Source organism: Diprion similis, chromosome 14 (assembly GCF_021155765.1).
Source record: "Diprion similis isolate iyDipSimi1 chromosome 14, iyDipSimi1.1, whole genome shotgun sequence".
Classification (NCBI taxonomy): Eukaryota; Metazoa; Arthropoda; class Insecta; order Hymenoptera; family Diprionidae; genus Diprion; species Diprion similis.
In genome coordinates, this window is record NC_060118.1 from 6,912,189 (window position 1) to 6,927,192 (window position 15,004).

General features: G+C 34.6%; 2 protein-coding genes across 4 annotated transcripts; one reads left to right on the forward strand and one right to left on the reverse strand.

Moving 5' to 3' along the window:
* The first annotated feature begins 732 nt into the window (after positions 1–732).
* On the forward strand, positions 733–5,938 carry LOC124415044 (SHC-transforming protein 1). 3 transcript variants are annotated; one of them, XM_046896308.1, is made up of 12 exons: positions 733–985; positions 1,046–1,197; positions 1,399–1,505; positions 1,698–1,768; positions 2,236–2,296; positions 2,595–2,768; positions 2,856–3,010; positions 3,408–3,643; positions 3,736–3,882; positions 3,968–4,095; positions 4,775–4,885; positions 4,967–5,938. In XM_046896308.1, the coding sequence occupies exons 3-12, from the start codon at positions 1,404–1,406 to the stop codon at positions 5,117–5,119; spliced, it is 1,338 nt and encodes a 445-aa protein (XP_046752264.1). In that variant the 5' UTR covers positions 733–985; positions 1,046–1,197; positions 1,399–1,403; the 3' UTR covers positions 5,120–5,938. The 3 variants fall into 3 exon arrangements, with proteins under 3 accessions (XP_046752264.1, XP_046752265.1, XP_046752263.1); XM_046896309.1 differs by having other exon boundaries at positions 733–1,201; XM_046896307.1 differs by having other exon boundaries at positions 733–1,197; positions 1,402–1,505.
* A 357-nt stretch (positions 5,939–6,295) lies between these two features.
* LOC124415042 (protein fem-1 homolog B) lies at positions 6,296–14,622 on the reverse strand. Its single transcript, XM_046896304.1, has 11 exons — positions 13,918–14,622; positions 11,964–12,141; positions 11,605–11,822; positions 11,137–11,477; positions 10,876–11,036; positions 10,470–10,630; positions 10,207–10,350; positions 9,673–9,902; positions 9,466–9,582; positions 9,286–9,392; positions 6,296–8,867 (listed from the first exon to the last, which is right to left on the reverse strand). The coding sequence occupies exons 1-11, from the start codon at positions 14,068–14,070 to the stop codon at positions 8,710–8,712; spliced, it is 1,968 nt and encodes a 655-aa protein (XP_046752260.1). The 5' UTR covers positions 14,071–14,622; the 3' UTR covers positions 6,296–8,709.
* Positions 14,623–15,004: the final 382 nt, after the last annotated feature.

A 15,004-nucleotide genomic window follows, 5' to 3' on the forward strand; every position in this document is an offset into this window, starting at 1 on the left:
TAGATTGAATCCCTCACAGCATATACTATTGGAGGTAGATTTGCGTGCTGAAAGTGTAGCAGCGGAGTGAGAGAGAGGTACATGGTGGTTATAATGTGTCCCTCTCGCTCTACATCTGATTGGCCGACACGTTTCCTCCCAGCCAATAATATGCAGAGTGAGAGAGACGGAGCGACCCTAATATATGTACTTTCTCTCTCATCATTTTAGTAGAGATCAGCATGAAATGGAGATCAGTGTTAAAACGTTTCTATGCACGTGGCGCCCTCTGGTTCTTTTAAGTAACGTGCAGTATTTCAAGGAAGAGTTTCATTATTTAAAGACGGTTAACTAAGCCAGTCATGCATGCGAGCATTGAGGTCTTACCTCCATACGTATAATTTTGACGTAACACAGTAAAACCCGCTAAAGTAAACGTCTTTAGTAGCTCCAATCAACGCCCACATAACATGAATGTTCTCCTTCGCGCCGATAAAGAAGCTACCGGATCGCTAACACGACTTCTTGTGATCCCAGGCTCAGTTACCGGCAGAGCACTGGTCACGAAAATCAGTCCAAGGGTAACTGGCTTTAAATTCTACTGTCACATCCTTCGTAATTTTTCAAATCCGTCCGCGGGTTACGGGACCGGTGTTCGAACGAACTGGACAAACGTAAAATGATTCAAATTGATTTCCGTAGGGTGCGGCAGGCGCAAGACGATAACTGTGTTGGTCTTCTGGTTGGTACGACAGCGCGCTTGCACTGTAGACACTGGTAGACACGGCATTTGCATAGACGAATATTTAATCAATCATCTTGAAGTGGCCCAGAATCCGATGCGCGTATTAATTCGAGCGTAAAAGACCCGAGTCAAGCCATTCAAACGGCGCGCATGAATGGTCGGCGTTAATATTTCTTTTTAAACTAGCTGGTGCGTGCAGTTGAATGAAACGAGGAATCACGGACCGTGAACCATTCTTTCTGTCAGCTGTCAAATGATCATGTAATTATTACCGTTTCACTGCATTTGAGCACAGGACGCGATTCACCAACGTAATTTTAGGTAAAATTGCCTTCCTCTATTTAAGGATTGTCACCTAAGGATTAATTGATTGACATCAAGGCTGAATAATTTTCACCCTATCATGCGTTTTCGAATTATCCTCAGCTGAATACTTGCTGCGTTCGTCGAATCATTCAGCCTAAAGTAAATACGTAGGTACAGTATTCAATTGTGACAAGCCACAAAAACAACAATTAATAACAAATTGCATTACCATTGATTCAGTTTCTTTTCTCATTGAAACAAATTACAACTTATCAGCATGTCATTCAGGACCTCGATATTGTTTGAAACATTATCATCAACAATAAGTTTTCTCACTTCTTTTATTCTTGTTAAAATTTTCATCTCAGCAGCAATGTCTAGCGGAGGTGGAGGAAGTTTCATAAGTAAGCCGGCGAGGGGCTGGTTACATTCGGATAACCAAGTCACCAAGGAAGGCATAACATATGCAGTCAGGGTATGGATTCCACATTAATGATATTATCTGACATTGAATAGATAAGCTGTCTGTCCTCGGCAGCCTTGAATGTGTATCATGAAATATCGTTAGAATTATATAAATTTGTTTAACCAATAATTAGTTACAATTCTACTTGAATTTTATTACCATTCCTTTTACACAATATAAAACTTTGGTCCAATTTTACAGTACATCGGCTGTCTTGAGGTCTACACTTCAATGAAGAGTCTGGATTTTGAAACTAGATCCTGTGTTGCTAAGTGAGTTTTATCACTCTGCTTGTTTCCTGTACCACATGCCTCTGACATGAATAATTCGAAAAGTTGAACACACTGTTTCTATGACACACGTATTGGATAACTGTGGTTCGGGCTGTTCGACATTCTTTAGTGGTGATTAATAGCATTTAGCTTTGCTAGACCAATTTGTACACCTACTGAATTCTTTCTTAGTGATTAGTCATTTCTCGTAAAGTATCACAGGAGATTATTCCGCAAAGCTAAATATTTATTCAGCATAAAATTTTTTATGCAGCTAGTCTAGTCACTGAAAATGCTAAATTTCTTGACTGTGAATTATTTCAACACTTTTTTTCTCAAAATGAAACACAATTGAAAAACCCAGCAAGAATTAATGATTGTGTCGATTAGGCGTGATACCATGTTAATATAGATTTGATATTACAGTTAAGGCCTTTGATAATTAAGTCTGTTAATTCTCTTTGCAGAGAATGTATAAACAGAGTCTGCGAAGCAGCTGGACTCAAATCAGCTGACAAGAAAAGACGAGTAAGTTAGCTGTGATATTTGGATATGGTCACTTGCCTGGAAAACCGTAAAAATCGGTTAAAAGTTTCATTTAGCTATATGAAAGTCATGGAAAATTCAGGAAATCAGAAGTACACCTCAAATGATGTTTGACTCAATTAAGAATAAGTCGACAAAATTTAATTCCAATACAAGTATTACACGATATCGATTTTTTAAATTTTTTCGGTATGTTTTGAAAAGTTCTAAGGCAACTTGATAGTAAGCAAGAAAACAAAAAAAGTATAGTAATAAAATTAGAATTTTTATTATTTTTCAGGTCGATCGAAAGGTCTTGAAAGCAATTGCCGACAAACCACGGATGGAGCATGCTGGAGCAAATATAAATCTCATTATAAGTAGCTGCAGTTTGGCGTTAACTATGCTCGACACTGGTGCGATAGTTGCGAAGCATGATATGCCACGAATATCGTTTGCTTCTGGAGGCGACACGGTAGCTGTTAAAACCATTTTGTATATTGATTGTACTGGTCAAAGTTTGATATTTCGAATTGACGATATGTATTTCTAATCTTTATAGGACACATTGGATTTTGTTGCATATATAGCTAAGGACTTAAAAGACTGGCGAGCCTGCTACGTTTTGGAATGCGGTGGGGGGCTGGCACAGGATGTAATTGCAACAATTGGTCAAGCGTTTGAATTAAGATTCAAGGAATTTCTCACCAAACCATCGTTAGTACACTTTTTACATAAAAAATTATATCCCAAACCGCAAAATAATTCTTAAAAATTGCGTTTCAAGTAAATGAAATTTTTTCGCACAGCATTAATCTACAACTACATTTGATTTAACACTATAGGGAAGCATTGGAATAGTACATCCAGAATTTTCCCAATTTGGAGATATAATATGATTTTAATATTAGAATATTACAGTTACGTCAGAGGAAGGATGAAGATTAACACATTATACTTTCACTAGAGACATTGCAGTATTGGTATTTTTGTAGCATTTCCATATCTAAATTTAAAAAAAAATCTTTACATGACTTCTATTTATCAATTTGATAAAGTCTTAAAAGGATTTTATACACAATTTCTCTTTATAATATGTTATTGTTGTCAATAGTACTGCATTGACCAGCCCACGCGACGCTGATAGAGACTATTACAACGATCTACCTGGTAAAGTACCCCCAGACATTGGGCCGCCTCCAGTTCCTCCTCTACCAATTAATGCATCAACATTACCGAACCTAAAACATCATTCAAATCACAATCACGGAGTAGCTGGTACCTCCCAATGCTCATCACTCACGGATACGCTATCAAGCAATCGTGGTAGACAAGTGCAACAGTGGCCAGGTATAAAAGATGAAATTCTTGTTCAATGTGCGGTGCAACAAGTCAGTTTACGTTCTCTTTCGTAACATCTGTTTCCATTTCTCTTCTTTCAGAAACTGGAAATTTAATAGACTTAAGCTCTGACACTGCCTCAGCAATATCATCGAGCAGTATTATCGTGGAACACAATTACGTCAACGATACTGTTATAGCGGCAAATCGTGATACACGTAGAGAACAAAGAGACGCCTTTGACATGCGTTAGTACTTCAAATATCGTGTGTTTAAAGTGGTTTGTTTCATGTGATGGAACAGCAATGACTCATACAGTCTTTCGTTTCACAGAACCATTCAATACCGCCATTCCTGAAGTTAGTAAATTGAGCCCACAATCGCAAAAGCAACAGTTAAAAAGAGAGATTTGGTTTCATGGAAGCATAAGTCGAGCAGAAGCTGAATCTATGCTTACCAAGGCAAGTACTCAACCAATGTTTACCTTTAACTCATTCCTAATGTAGTTGTAGTATTATAATCGCAATAACTAGGTGAGTGACAAGTAACATGCGTTGCCAACAATGCGATAGGCGTGATATACAATATAGTTCACAGGAGATCAGAAGATGATACTTAGGATTAAGATATTACTTTTAAATTAGGTTTAAATCCAATAATAGAACGGTGACAAATTCCGACCATGAAATCAAATGATTGTGGAAAGTACAATACACCATTAACTCATGTATTTAAAATTTTTTAAATGGTCTTTTATACAGGGGTGTCTAATTTCACTATGTTCTCCAACTTTCACGAACGATTACGTTAAAAAAACGAACTTGAAACACAATATTTCCAAAAACGAAACAATTTCTCAATTTCAGAATTCACAATACAACTACGTCAAAATCATTGCAGACCTTCCACTAATTTTCGGGTAAACAAAAATAATTGAGTTGCCTTTTCGGTTTAATATTACTTGTTTCTTCAAACTAACTGTGTCAAAACTTTTTGCTGTACCAAGTTGGCTGAAAAAAAATTTTTAGTTTGAGTGATCGGAATTACTTACAGTGACCCCAGTTGCACACAGCCAAAGTCCTATAATTCTCAAAGTTACCGTTGAATCACTTGACGAAATTTGTCTTGATTTTTATTTAGGATGGAGATTTTTTAGTCAGAGAATCACAAGGCTCTCCAGGGCAGTATGTTCTCACAGGAATGAACGGCGGTACACCTAGACATTTGTTACTTATAGATCCCGAAGGCGTGGTGAGTACCCGCATTCTATCGAAGAATGCATTTTCCTTCTCTTAAAGTTCTAGAGATCAATTTCTGGCAAATTAATTTTAGGTTCGCACTAAGGACAGAGTTTTCGATAGCGTAAGTCACTTGATAAATGACCACTGTGACAATGCGCTTCCAATTATATCTGCCGACAGCACATTGGTACTTCGTTATCCCGTTCATCGACGTTTAGAACAAGCAAGCGAGGGGCGAAAATGATGATTCCCAGAACAAGAACTTAAGTATTGCCCCCGCAAAACATATAGAAATAATAATTGAGCTGCTGTTGTCAATCTAAACTGTAATGCGATACCTATTGTTATTACCTATTATTTATCTTCCTCGTGTATATGGAATAGATGCCTCAGCTTACCTTCAATAATCTGGTCTAATTAAAACTAAAGAAACCTGTAACACTAAAATGAATTCAATATGCCATGTAAAACAAGTTAATCTATTATACATTACATTCAATATATTATTTTCGATATTTTTAGACTGGAAGTAATGTAGACGTGTTCTGCCAGACGGTTCAAAGTATGGTAAATTATGTACAAATTGATGATAAAATTCGTGCATAAATATTTAGACAGACGAGTAGCGTTACAAAAGTTGCGAAATTACTACGCATTTATACCTGTTTATAAACCAGTGTGAGAAATGAAATCATTGAATTGTATTCTTCCAGATATCTCTAAGTCGGTTTATGCTTCTCTTTACTTACATTACTATTATCGTTGTTTTTATTCCTTAAATTTCATCCAGTCTTTATCTTACTCTTCAGCATTTTTCCTAAGAATTTACATGTTGTAGATGACATCACTGATAAAATAGGAAATAGTCAACAGCTCACCTTCCACACATCCGTCCTAAAAACAGAAAACATGCTGGTTCTTAAGACATTAGTTTTTAATACCTATTTTTATACGAAATTAATTTCGGTACGTGCTTGAAAGAATTACAATAATTTGTACAGTCGATTATTATATACGACTTTTTGAGAAAAGATTATTTCATGTTTCTTTTCTTTCCTATATATATATATATAAAAAAAAAGAATTCGGATTATTTCTAATCATTACCGATTTAGTTCGGTTTAATATATTGTATATAATGATATAGTAATACTTTATACATACGTAAAATAATATTATTATAATTTTTCATTCTTTCTTTTTTTTTTGTATTCGATAGACACTTGTTCAGAACTTATACGGTCTATACAATTATACATAAAATAAACTGAATACCCAACTATAGTGATAGAATATAAATTGTGAAAATAGTCAGCAAAATTTGAATGTAAGTCTGCAACTTTCGTACAAAATGTTGTATCTAAACCGGCCAATTTTGCTTGGAAAAATATTCAACATTTCTTTTTTTTTTTTATATATATATAAAGTTTGATCAACTGTTGCTTCCAACAAAGTACGGAAAAACAAAAATCGTGAAATATTCCAATATGCAAACGCGCATCGAACCGAAACTTACGGCAGACGACAATTAGCTTATTTATTTAAATTGTACTATGTCAATGATCAATAAATACTTGAATAAATCAGAGTTCATACGCTTTTTGGAATATGAAGTTCCATGACTTGTCCAGGTATTCCGGTCTGCAAATTGCGTTTTCGCTACACACTTTAGACTAATATTGTAAAGTATTTTATTGTACCAAAAGGACTTAGAAATTGGTGATCCGAAGGTCGCACCCTCCCCTTGATAGTTTGGTGGTATGCAATTTGAAAAATACACCTGCATGTATAATAAGAATAATAAAATAGACTATATTATCATAAAATCTTTTTTTGTTTTGCATCTTATTTTCGTTTACCATAAATATAAACATATTTCACTATTCACTGGATCAAATTTATGATAAAATTATGAGCGTGTCATCATTCTGCAGCGCTATGTAAGTTCTATAAAAATTTACAGCCATTTTCAAAAGTTCATCAAATATTTATTAAATACCCAGATAATCAAATTTGCCTTTACACTGAATATTTGCTATCGATAAGTTTTGTGCAGCAGATCTACAATAATAATTTTTGTATTATTCGTTGTGTAGCAAGACTTGCTTGCATTTAGCAGTTTTGTTGCTGTCAAATTTTGGTCAGAACAGTTTACTCTAATTTTGATAACAATTAGAGGACACACCTTGTACTAATATTACTAGCAACACGTTTCAATCGTTGCGGCTTTTTTGATCCGAATTTTACACACACGTTGTTATCTGGGTAGTTTAATAAATATTCATCACATGATATGTTACTCCACACCTACAGAGTATTTAAGAAAAAATTTGGGGATACTGAGCAAATATTGTCATTCCAAATATTGTGATAACAATAAACTGTGTGAAAAAAAATGATACCTGTTCGTTCCTTTTTATGTTTGGAGATATTCAGCTAGAATTGCACATCAACTGTTTCACAGGGTGTGCAAGTTACACTTAATTTTCTAGAATTTTATAATAATTAAGTAAAGCCAAACTGGAAATTTTCAGAACGAATTCAAATAGTAGAAAAAATATATACGTTATAGAAATAATCGATCTTATACAAAATCATAATTTCTACACTCAAATTTGCCATAGTAAAGAGATATCAGTGAGCGAAGGTGAATTCGGTAATCAATCTTTCGATTACAGTAATTGAAATAAAGTTTAAAATTCTTCTCTAAAGGTGACAGAGCAATATGCATGACCTTAAATATAATCTGATCATCTAACTTAGCAAAATAATGTGATTTTAATATAAAGTCGCACAAAGATTTTCACTACTTGGTAAGACGTTATCGTAGGTAATCAAATTAATTTTAATAAATAATAATCTAATCCATTGAGTTGACAATTTGGACAAGCTAATTCCAAATAGGTATTATAATCATTATTTGCGTCGAGTTCATTTAATATCGATTTACATCTGCGACGCGGGAATTGAATTTGAAAAAACTATACAAGTTCAAATTACTTTTATACTTAAGCTTATCAAAGATAAATAACTAAAATAAGATAGATATTATTTAAATTCTATCTGTATACATAATATGAAGTTAAAAATGTGACTAGTTCGTAAGAAGTAAACGAAGAGAGTATTGAAGGAAAAACGTAATTCAGTAACCGCAGGTACTTTCATTACTGCACCACAGATCACTTTACAAGTGTCTTTAATAATTGCAATAGACTAAAACAAGAAAGTTGAGATAAAAAATAGGAATAAAAACTTACATTTCAATCATCATTCGTTCTTACACTCTTTTCTGTTGACTAATATTACAGTATTTAAAAGGCATCAATTGTACAGCTCATTAGTTAGTGCGTCATAGTGATTAGCTTCCTATGCTATTGCCAGAGAACTTGAAAAAATTTTCACACGGATCCTAAATCATTTCTCAGAGTGCCTAACGCTTAGAAAATCAATACACAATCCACTTATTCAAGTAATGGAAGTGGTATACTGTGCCCACTCAGAGACAAATTCTAATTGGGCTCCAAAAACCATGATATTACAAGGGAAATTCATATTATCCAGCGGCTGGCTGTGGCATTTTCAGAGTTATTCATGTATAGAAGGGGAATTTAAATAGTGAATATTGAATATTTTATAGCAAAAATAAGTTCACTTTTTGACGCACCATATTCGTGTGATTTACTACATTCACAGGCTCGTGTGTGCCGATAGCAATTCAATTTGAAAATCTTGTCAAAAATAGCATAAAAACCGAATTTGGGATTTAAAAATTCCCTACAACATGAAGTAACAACGGTGACGATTCTTGTCTCGGAATCAATAGTCACATAGTAATTAGCCTTGGTTAAGTCCGGGTCCGTGCAGTTCTATAAAACTTTCAAGCGAACGTGGCACGCTACCACAGTATGACAAGTTGTACGTCTTTACTGCTTTAGCTGCCATACATTTTAGCGAAAGTTTTGTTTGCTTTCGAAGTATTATTTCAGCTACACCTGTAACGCAGAAAACCGAAAATAATTCATAGTGTATTACAACGAACATTCATAAAGACTGAAAACGACAAGGTAGATGACGAAAACCACTTAGGATACTTTTTCTTCACGCAACATTACTGAATGTTATTTCTGAAAGAAAATTGTCCGGATACACTTCTAATATTATTTGTACCATCAAAAACTATTTAGTCAATGCTGTTTCACTGCAACAAGTTGTAAAAGCAAGTGATGCTAGAATGAATAAATAAAAGTTAGTACAACACGATGAATCGAAACAAAAATGTTTACGCCATTATAATAACTTTGTAGTTATATTGAAAAAAACAGTATCATTTTTTTAAGTGTGATTCAACCTCTTTGTCATCGTTTTCATGGCATGAATGCATGGCTATTATCGAGCAAGAGAATAACTCACCAGTTGTGGCAGCATCATAGGGAGTTTTTCCTTCAATGTTAACTGTATCCATATGTGCTCCAGCCTCCGTGAGATCAATTATTATCGAATGAAGCGTTAAAAAGTCACTGCAAAAACTGATACAATCATATCGCAGAAACATCACTATAAAAGGCAATGGGCTTTGCCCAGTTATCTTACCTGATAGGTTTTTGATAACTAACAATCACATGAAGAGGTGTATTCCTGTTAATATCCATCGCGTTAACATCAGCCCCGCATTGGATAAGAAATTTGGCAGTAGCAGCGCAAGGAAATCTTTGAAAGAAATTACCATACGATAAACAATTGGTATTGATTTAAGAAATTAAATTTTAAAAAGCATCTTATTAGAAGGCATTTACATACTTGCAAACATCGTTAGTATGAAAATCGTCCACAGGTGTGTCTGCGTTCACAGCAAGATGAAGCAGAGTTTGTCCATCTCTGAGAGATACGTCAAGTGCGCATAAATTATGTACTAGCCGATGAGCTCGGCTAACTTTTTCCTCCTCACTTCCCTTCTCATTCAGCTTTATTAATTTCATTAGAATAGTTAAGATGTAAAGCGTAGTTGTAATATTGGATTCCATTTCCTCCTAAAAGTAGTAGTATTGGAAGATATTCAAATCTTGTGTGAATTCTTTGTCTTCAAAACGTTCCATGGCGAATTATTTTCCTCTAAATCTCTACAAATTTTTCTTGGAAACTGCATAACATTTTAGATAAATTTGAGGAAATTTTCATGCGAAATTTTTTATTTTTTTCCAGTTTTACGAACAGTTCATCAGAATACTCTTGCATAATTAATTTTTTTTCTCTCTCTTTGTTACTTAGAAAAATTTTAAGGGAAAAAATTCACCAGGACTGTAAGTTCGCTTGAAGCATAATTTTATGACTTACAATAATTTGCTCGAAATCATCCTTGGATTCTAGATTTCCTATTTTGTCTTTATTTCTTTTCAGTTCTATTACACTAGCTTCTAAGACATTGATAACTTGTGTGAATTGCAGATCAACTCCAACGTGGATCATTTGTGAAAATACCTAATAATTTATAATATTAATTACTTTGAGCTCAAGAAGAAAATGTTGAAGTCTGTTATACGTCAGGTCGTATATTTTGTTTTTCTTTTTGATATCAGACAATGTAATCAACAAAATACCTGAGCAAAACGAAGCAAGTCTTTAACAACCGAAATGTTATTTAGTTGCCGCAGCTTCAATGCATGGAGCCAAAGATCGATACACCTATCGAACCTTGCATTGTCAGCAAAAACAGCCCCTCTGAAGATTATTGGGTGCGGCACCTCCGGATTATGAGTTCCTAAACAGAGAATAGGAAAATTATTTTGTATCATTTACTACTGAGCAACGTATCGAGAAAGCTCAAATCACTTCAACAATTCTAGGGAATGTCTTCGAAGAAAAATGAGAAACTGTGTGAAATTAGTGAATATCTTACAAGCTACTATTCAAGGTAATTGCCAGGGTAAAGCTTAAACATGTTCCCTTTCAACCCTTCATTTCTCTTGGAGGTATTTTCTTCTTTACATTTAACCCAATGCTTACCTAATATTCTTTCCCTAATTGCAAGCGATTCCATGTGGATAGCATTGTGATTATTTTCTATATTTAACAACTGTTCCAAAGTAACAGACTCTCTCCAATTTTCATACGCTGATATCGGTGTACAGACTGGTTTGTGCATTATATTTTCAGGATCACTATATCTAAAGCATAAAATTTAAACGTAGTTTTTAGTGATCGAATATGAAAAATATTTATGCTGCAAAAAAACTTATGTTAATAAATTACGATCAATGTAGTTACCTTAGTTTCATTGCTTCGTATAGATATTTGAACGCTTTGCTAATACAATAATTATCTTTATCGTTAGCATAAGAAGCACCAAGCAATTCATAAGCTTCAATTTTCTCAGCCTTGCTAACTTCGTTTCTCTCAACTAAACATTCTACTACTTCAGTTCTTGTCCTTTCGGCAGCTGCTATCAACGGCGTCATACCGCTGACGTTTTTCGTCATCTTAGCGTCATACTTCAACAATTCTGATACTATACGAAAATGCCCGCATTCAGCAGCAAAATGTAACGCCGTTGCTCCACACAGTGCTTTGTCATTGGGATTAGCACCAATATCGAGCAGATAACTCACCTGAATTGTGCAAAAAAAAAAAAAAAAACAATTGAGTAAATAATAACTAGTCTGGACCGATTGGTTATCTTACGAAAACTTTGAATGTCGATTAAAAATTTGATAAGAAAATTCTCATGATACTTACGACTTCGAGGTGTCCCTTGTAAGCAGCAATCATTAAACACGTGTTGTTGTACTTATTGGCAATATGTACATCGGCATGATGCTCAGTCAGGTACTGAACGATATCGAGCCTTCCGTCGAAACAAGCGGCTCTTAAGGGTGTAGAATTTGTTCTCGTCGGATGATTAACATTCGCTCCAGCCTTGACAAGAGTTTTTACTACATTCAGATGTCCAGCGCCTAACGTACAATACAATATTTATTAATCTAGATTTGGTTCTTCTCGCATGAGAATGAATATTAAAAATACGTATTAATGAATACTAGCAAAAAAAAAAAAAAAAAAAAGTGGGATAATAATAAATGACAATTGATTCAGACCTGCAGCGCACCAAAGAGCGCTCGCCCCTTGTATAACATATCCGTCAAATTTAACAGTGCCCTCCTGCTCCAAATCTGGCTTGAATTTATCGACCAGCATTTTGACGACTCTACTGTGACCATATCTAGCCGCAACTATCAATGGAGTGCAGTGCTGACCGTCGTCTTCTATCACTGTCTGCAATAATAAATTATTAAATCTGTTAAACTCAAAGTGGTTGAGAGAACTGTAATTTGACGAATATAAATAACTGCATAAGGCTTTTTTAACTGACTATTGCACAATTAAATGACAGATCTGATTGAAGTTCGACTGATTACAACTTGCACACTACGGAAATTAGTCGATTGTTGATAATTCTCTGTCAAGCAATAGCATGGAATAAAACCTCTAAGTAATTAATTTTTTTATTAATTATTATTCACCCAATCGCAGAGTATCTTATTGCAACCGAATCAAAATCCAACACATTTCGCTTGCTAATATAAAATATCAATCTGTTCCCAGAGAATAATTACAATTTAAATGATTGATGAACTCCATTTATCTTATCCATTTACCAAAGTTTATAAGTATTGGTTAATAAATTGGCTACAAAGTTTTATTGAAACCAAAGTTTTATTCCACTACAAATTTTAAGAATGAAAAAAAATTCACTCTTCTCCGAAAACTTGACTCAAGTATGGAACCTTTATTTGGACATGTGTTTTTTTTTCATGAACCTCTGATATTGTCAAAATGCATTCGAATCATTTTTCCAAGGAAACATTAGTATCTTTTATATTTTTATACTAAAGTTTGTGGAAATATTGGTAGAAACCTTCAGACGAGGTAGTATTAATACATTTCTCATTCATGTTATTTTAAGCCTAAAATCAAAATTAGATTTCATCAGACAGAAATAAATTTTACTTAGCATATTTTGAAATATGACAGACTGAGAAAAATACATGAATAAAATTGAGTTATTTAATTTATTCGATTCATATGCATATATGCCTTAATGAAAACCAGGTAGTGTTGAATCTTGACAACTCGTATGGAGCAATGAATTTGAATAGACTAGATCAAGTATTCTTATCCACAATTAAAAATAACCAGTAGGTCGACCTCCAATATTTTTTTTTCAAATAACAACGAAGTGAAGTTAGGATACCTATGCAGAAATTTGAAAGCACGCTAACTTCAAACGAAGAACAAACCAATGTTGATATATGCAGGAAAATCTCAAGAGTTTTTTTCTTTCAAAGAATTTCTGAAGTCATGTGGAGTAACGTACACAAAGGATTTTAAATAGGGAACAAAGTGATTGTCCATGATTACTGAATATTGCATTTGCGATACAAGGCATCATGCTGGAACCTCATTTGTTGTCCTTTGAGAAGAATCATATCGCAAAACTAAATCTAATCGCGTAAAGGGAAGCATGTAGTAGTTTTGGAAACCTCGGTACTACAATAAAAAGCAAAGAAGTTTTGTAAGACATATTTTAGATAAAACGATCGTTTCTTTATTGCGATCATTGTCCGTACCATATTGCAATGACACAGCAATAATATCAACAAGTTCGCACAAGTTATGTGCAATGAATAAACATATTAATACAGCTTACATATATATGATATTTGTTTTCATTTGAGGAACAAAGAAGAGGTAAAATTCTTTAGGGATACCGGCGCCAATTTATTCTTCCTCTTTGTCTTTTATTTATTTATAAACTGTGTACTCAAAGAGATTTGGGTTGCATAGTTTTAGGCACTGAAATTTACCCCGTGAATCAGGCTTGAGTTTAAGCACCTCGATAGCAAAGGTAACGATGTGTGCGAAGAATGAGTGTGTGGATATTCAGAGAATCATTCTTCTACGATTGAACTTTAACGATTGTTAACTAGAGGAATAAACGTTAAGGGGTTAAGAAATGTACCGTCTTTTTCATGTGTAAATTATCCTCACCTGATTAAGAAGCTGGTCCAGATGGTCCCACCGTTCGCTGAGAATATCGTATAGAGATATTGCCATGCCATCGCGAGCCGCGTAATAAACACGATTCATAAGCGACTGGCAAATTTCAGACGATTCCTCCATGGCTTTCGGAGCTGGATCCATTTCCGAAGACGTACGCGTGTCCGCCGAAATTTTTTCAAGGTTTCTTTCTTTCTTTGTTTCGCCAGAGGCACGGGCGGCAATCAGAAATAAAATCGTATCATCGCTAACGACGACGACGACGACGACTGCGCGATTGTTAACCTCAAAACTGACTGAACATCGCGCCCGTTTCCCGTATTAATACTCGTGGCGATGATCCGACGTCTATTTTTATAGATATATTTACATGGAATAAGCACGCACACAGAGAATGTATTGATTCGACGTTGCAAAAATAGTCAACGCTCCACAATTTGCCTGCGCCTAAATCTTTCCTTTCTCCGTACCCTTCAACTCTTTTCCTCTCCTGAGTTGTAGGCTTTCTTTACTTAAAATGCAGTCTCGGTTTATCGAACGATTATTATCATTCAACCGACACTTATCGCACACGACTGATAATTCATTTGTATTATTATGAGACAGTAGAGTTATTCAATATTCATATTAATCCATGGTACTGTGACTGTAGTGATTGATGACACTTATGAAAATAGTATCTCTTGAGATATTAATCTTGTGATCTTCTTCTTCTACCTTCTTCTTTTTGCCGTTGTCCTCTTCTATCTTGTGTGTTTTGTGCACTGTCGATATTAGGGTCTGTTTTCATAATATTTGTTTTCCGAACGCCAGTTTCTGATCCGCAACTGTTTTTTTGTTCGCCATGTGATTGTCACTTTGCAATCCGGCAACTGGTGGGAAAAATTAAACTAATGTAACCAGACTAACAGCGATCATTGCCGGTATTTTTTCACGTGTGACTGATTGAACGAGTATTTAATTGATTGTATATCATCAATTTGGGTAACAATAGTATTTTGACAACCAGATTTCACGATTTACGCCTGAAAAATTGAAAACTAAGAATATGTGGTAACAAAATGGCGCCAACAACCAG

What these genes read in the sequence shown, in the direction of transcription:
- LOC124415044 (XM_046896309.1), top strand. Translation starts at nt 1,404, where the DNA reads ATGTCTAGCGGAGGTGGAGGAAGTTTCATAAGTAAGCCGGCGAGGGGC. An exon ending in CTGAATCTATGCTTACCAAG is followed by an intron (nt 4,096 to 4,774) that starts GCAAGTACTCAA and finishes ATTTTTATTTAG; the next exon opens with GATGGAGATTTTTTAGTCAG. An exon ending in TTATAGATCCCGAAGGCGTG is followed by an intron (nt 4,886 to 4,966) that starts GTGAGTACCCGC and finishes AATTAATTTTAG; the next exon opens with GTTCGCACTAAGGACAGAGT.
- LOC124415042 (XM_046896304.1), bottom strand. Translation starts at nt 14,070, where the DNA reads ATGGATCCAGCTCCGAAAGCCATGGAGGAATCGTCTGAAATTTGCCAG. An exon ending in CATACTAACGATGTTTGCAA is followed by an intron (nt 9,583 to 9,672) that starts GTATGTAAATGC and finishes TTTCTTTCAAAG; the next exon opens with ATTTCCTTGCGCTGCTACTG. An exon ending in AGTTATCAAAAACCTATCAG is followed by an intron (nt 9,393 to 9,465) that starts GTAAGATAACTG and finishes CAGTTTTTGCAG; the next exon opens with TGACTTTTTAACGCTTCATT.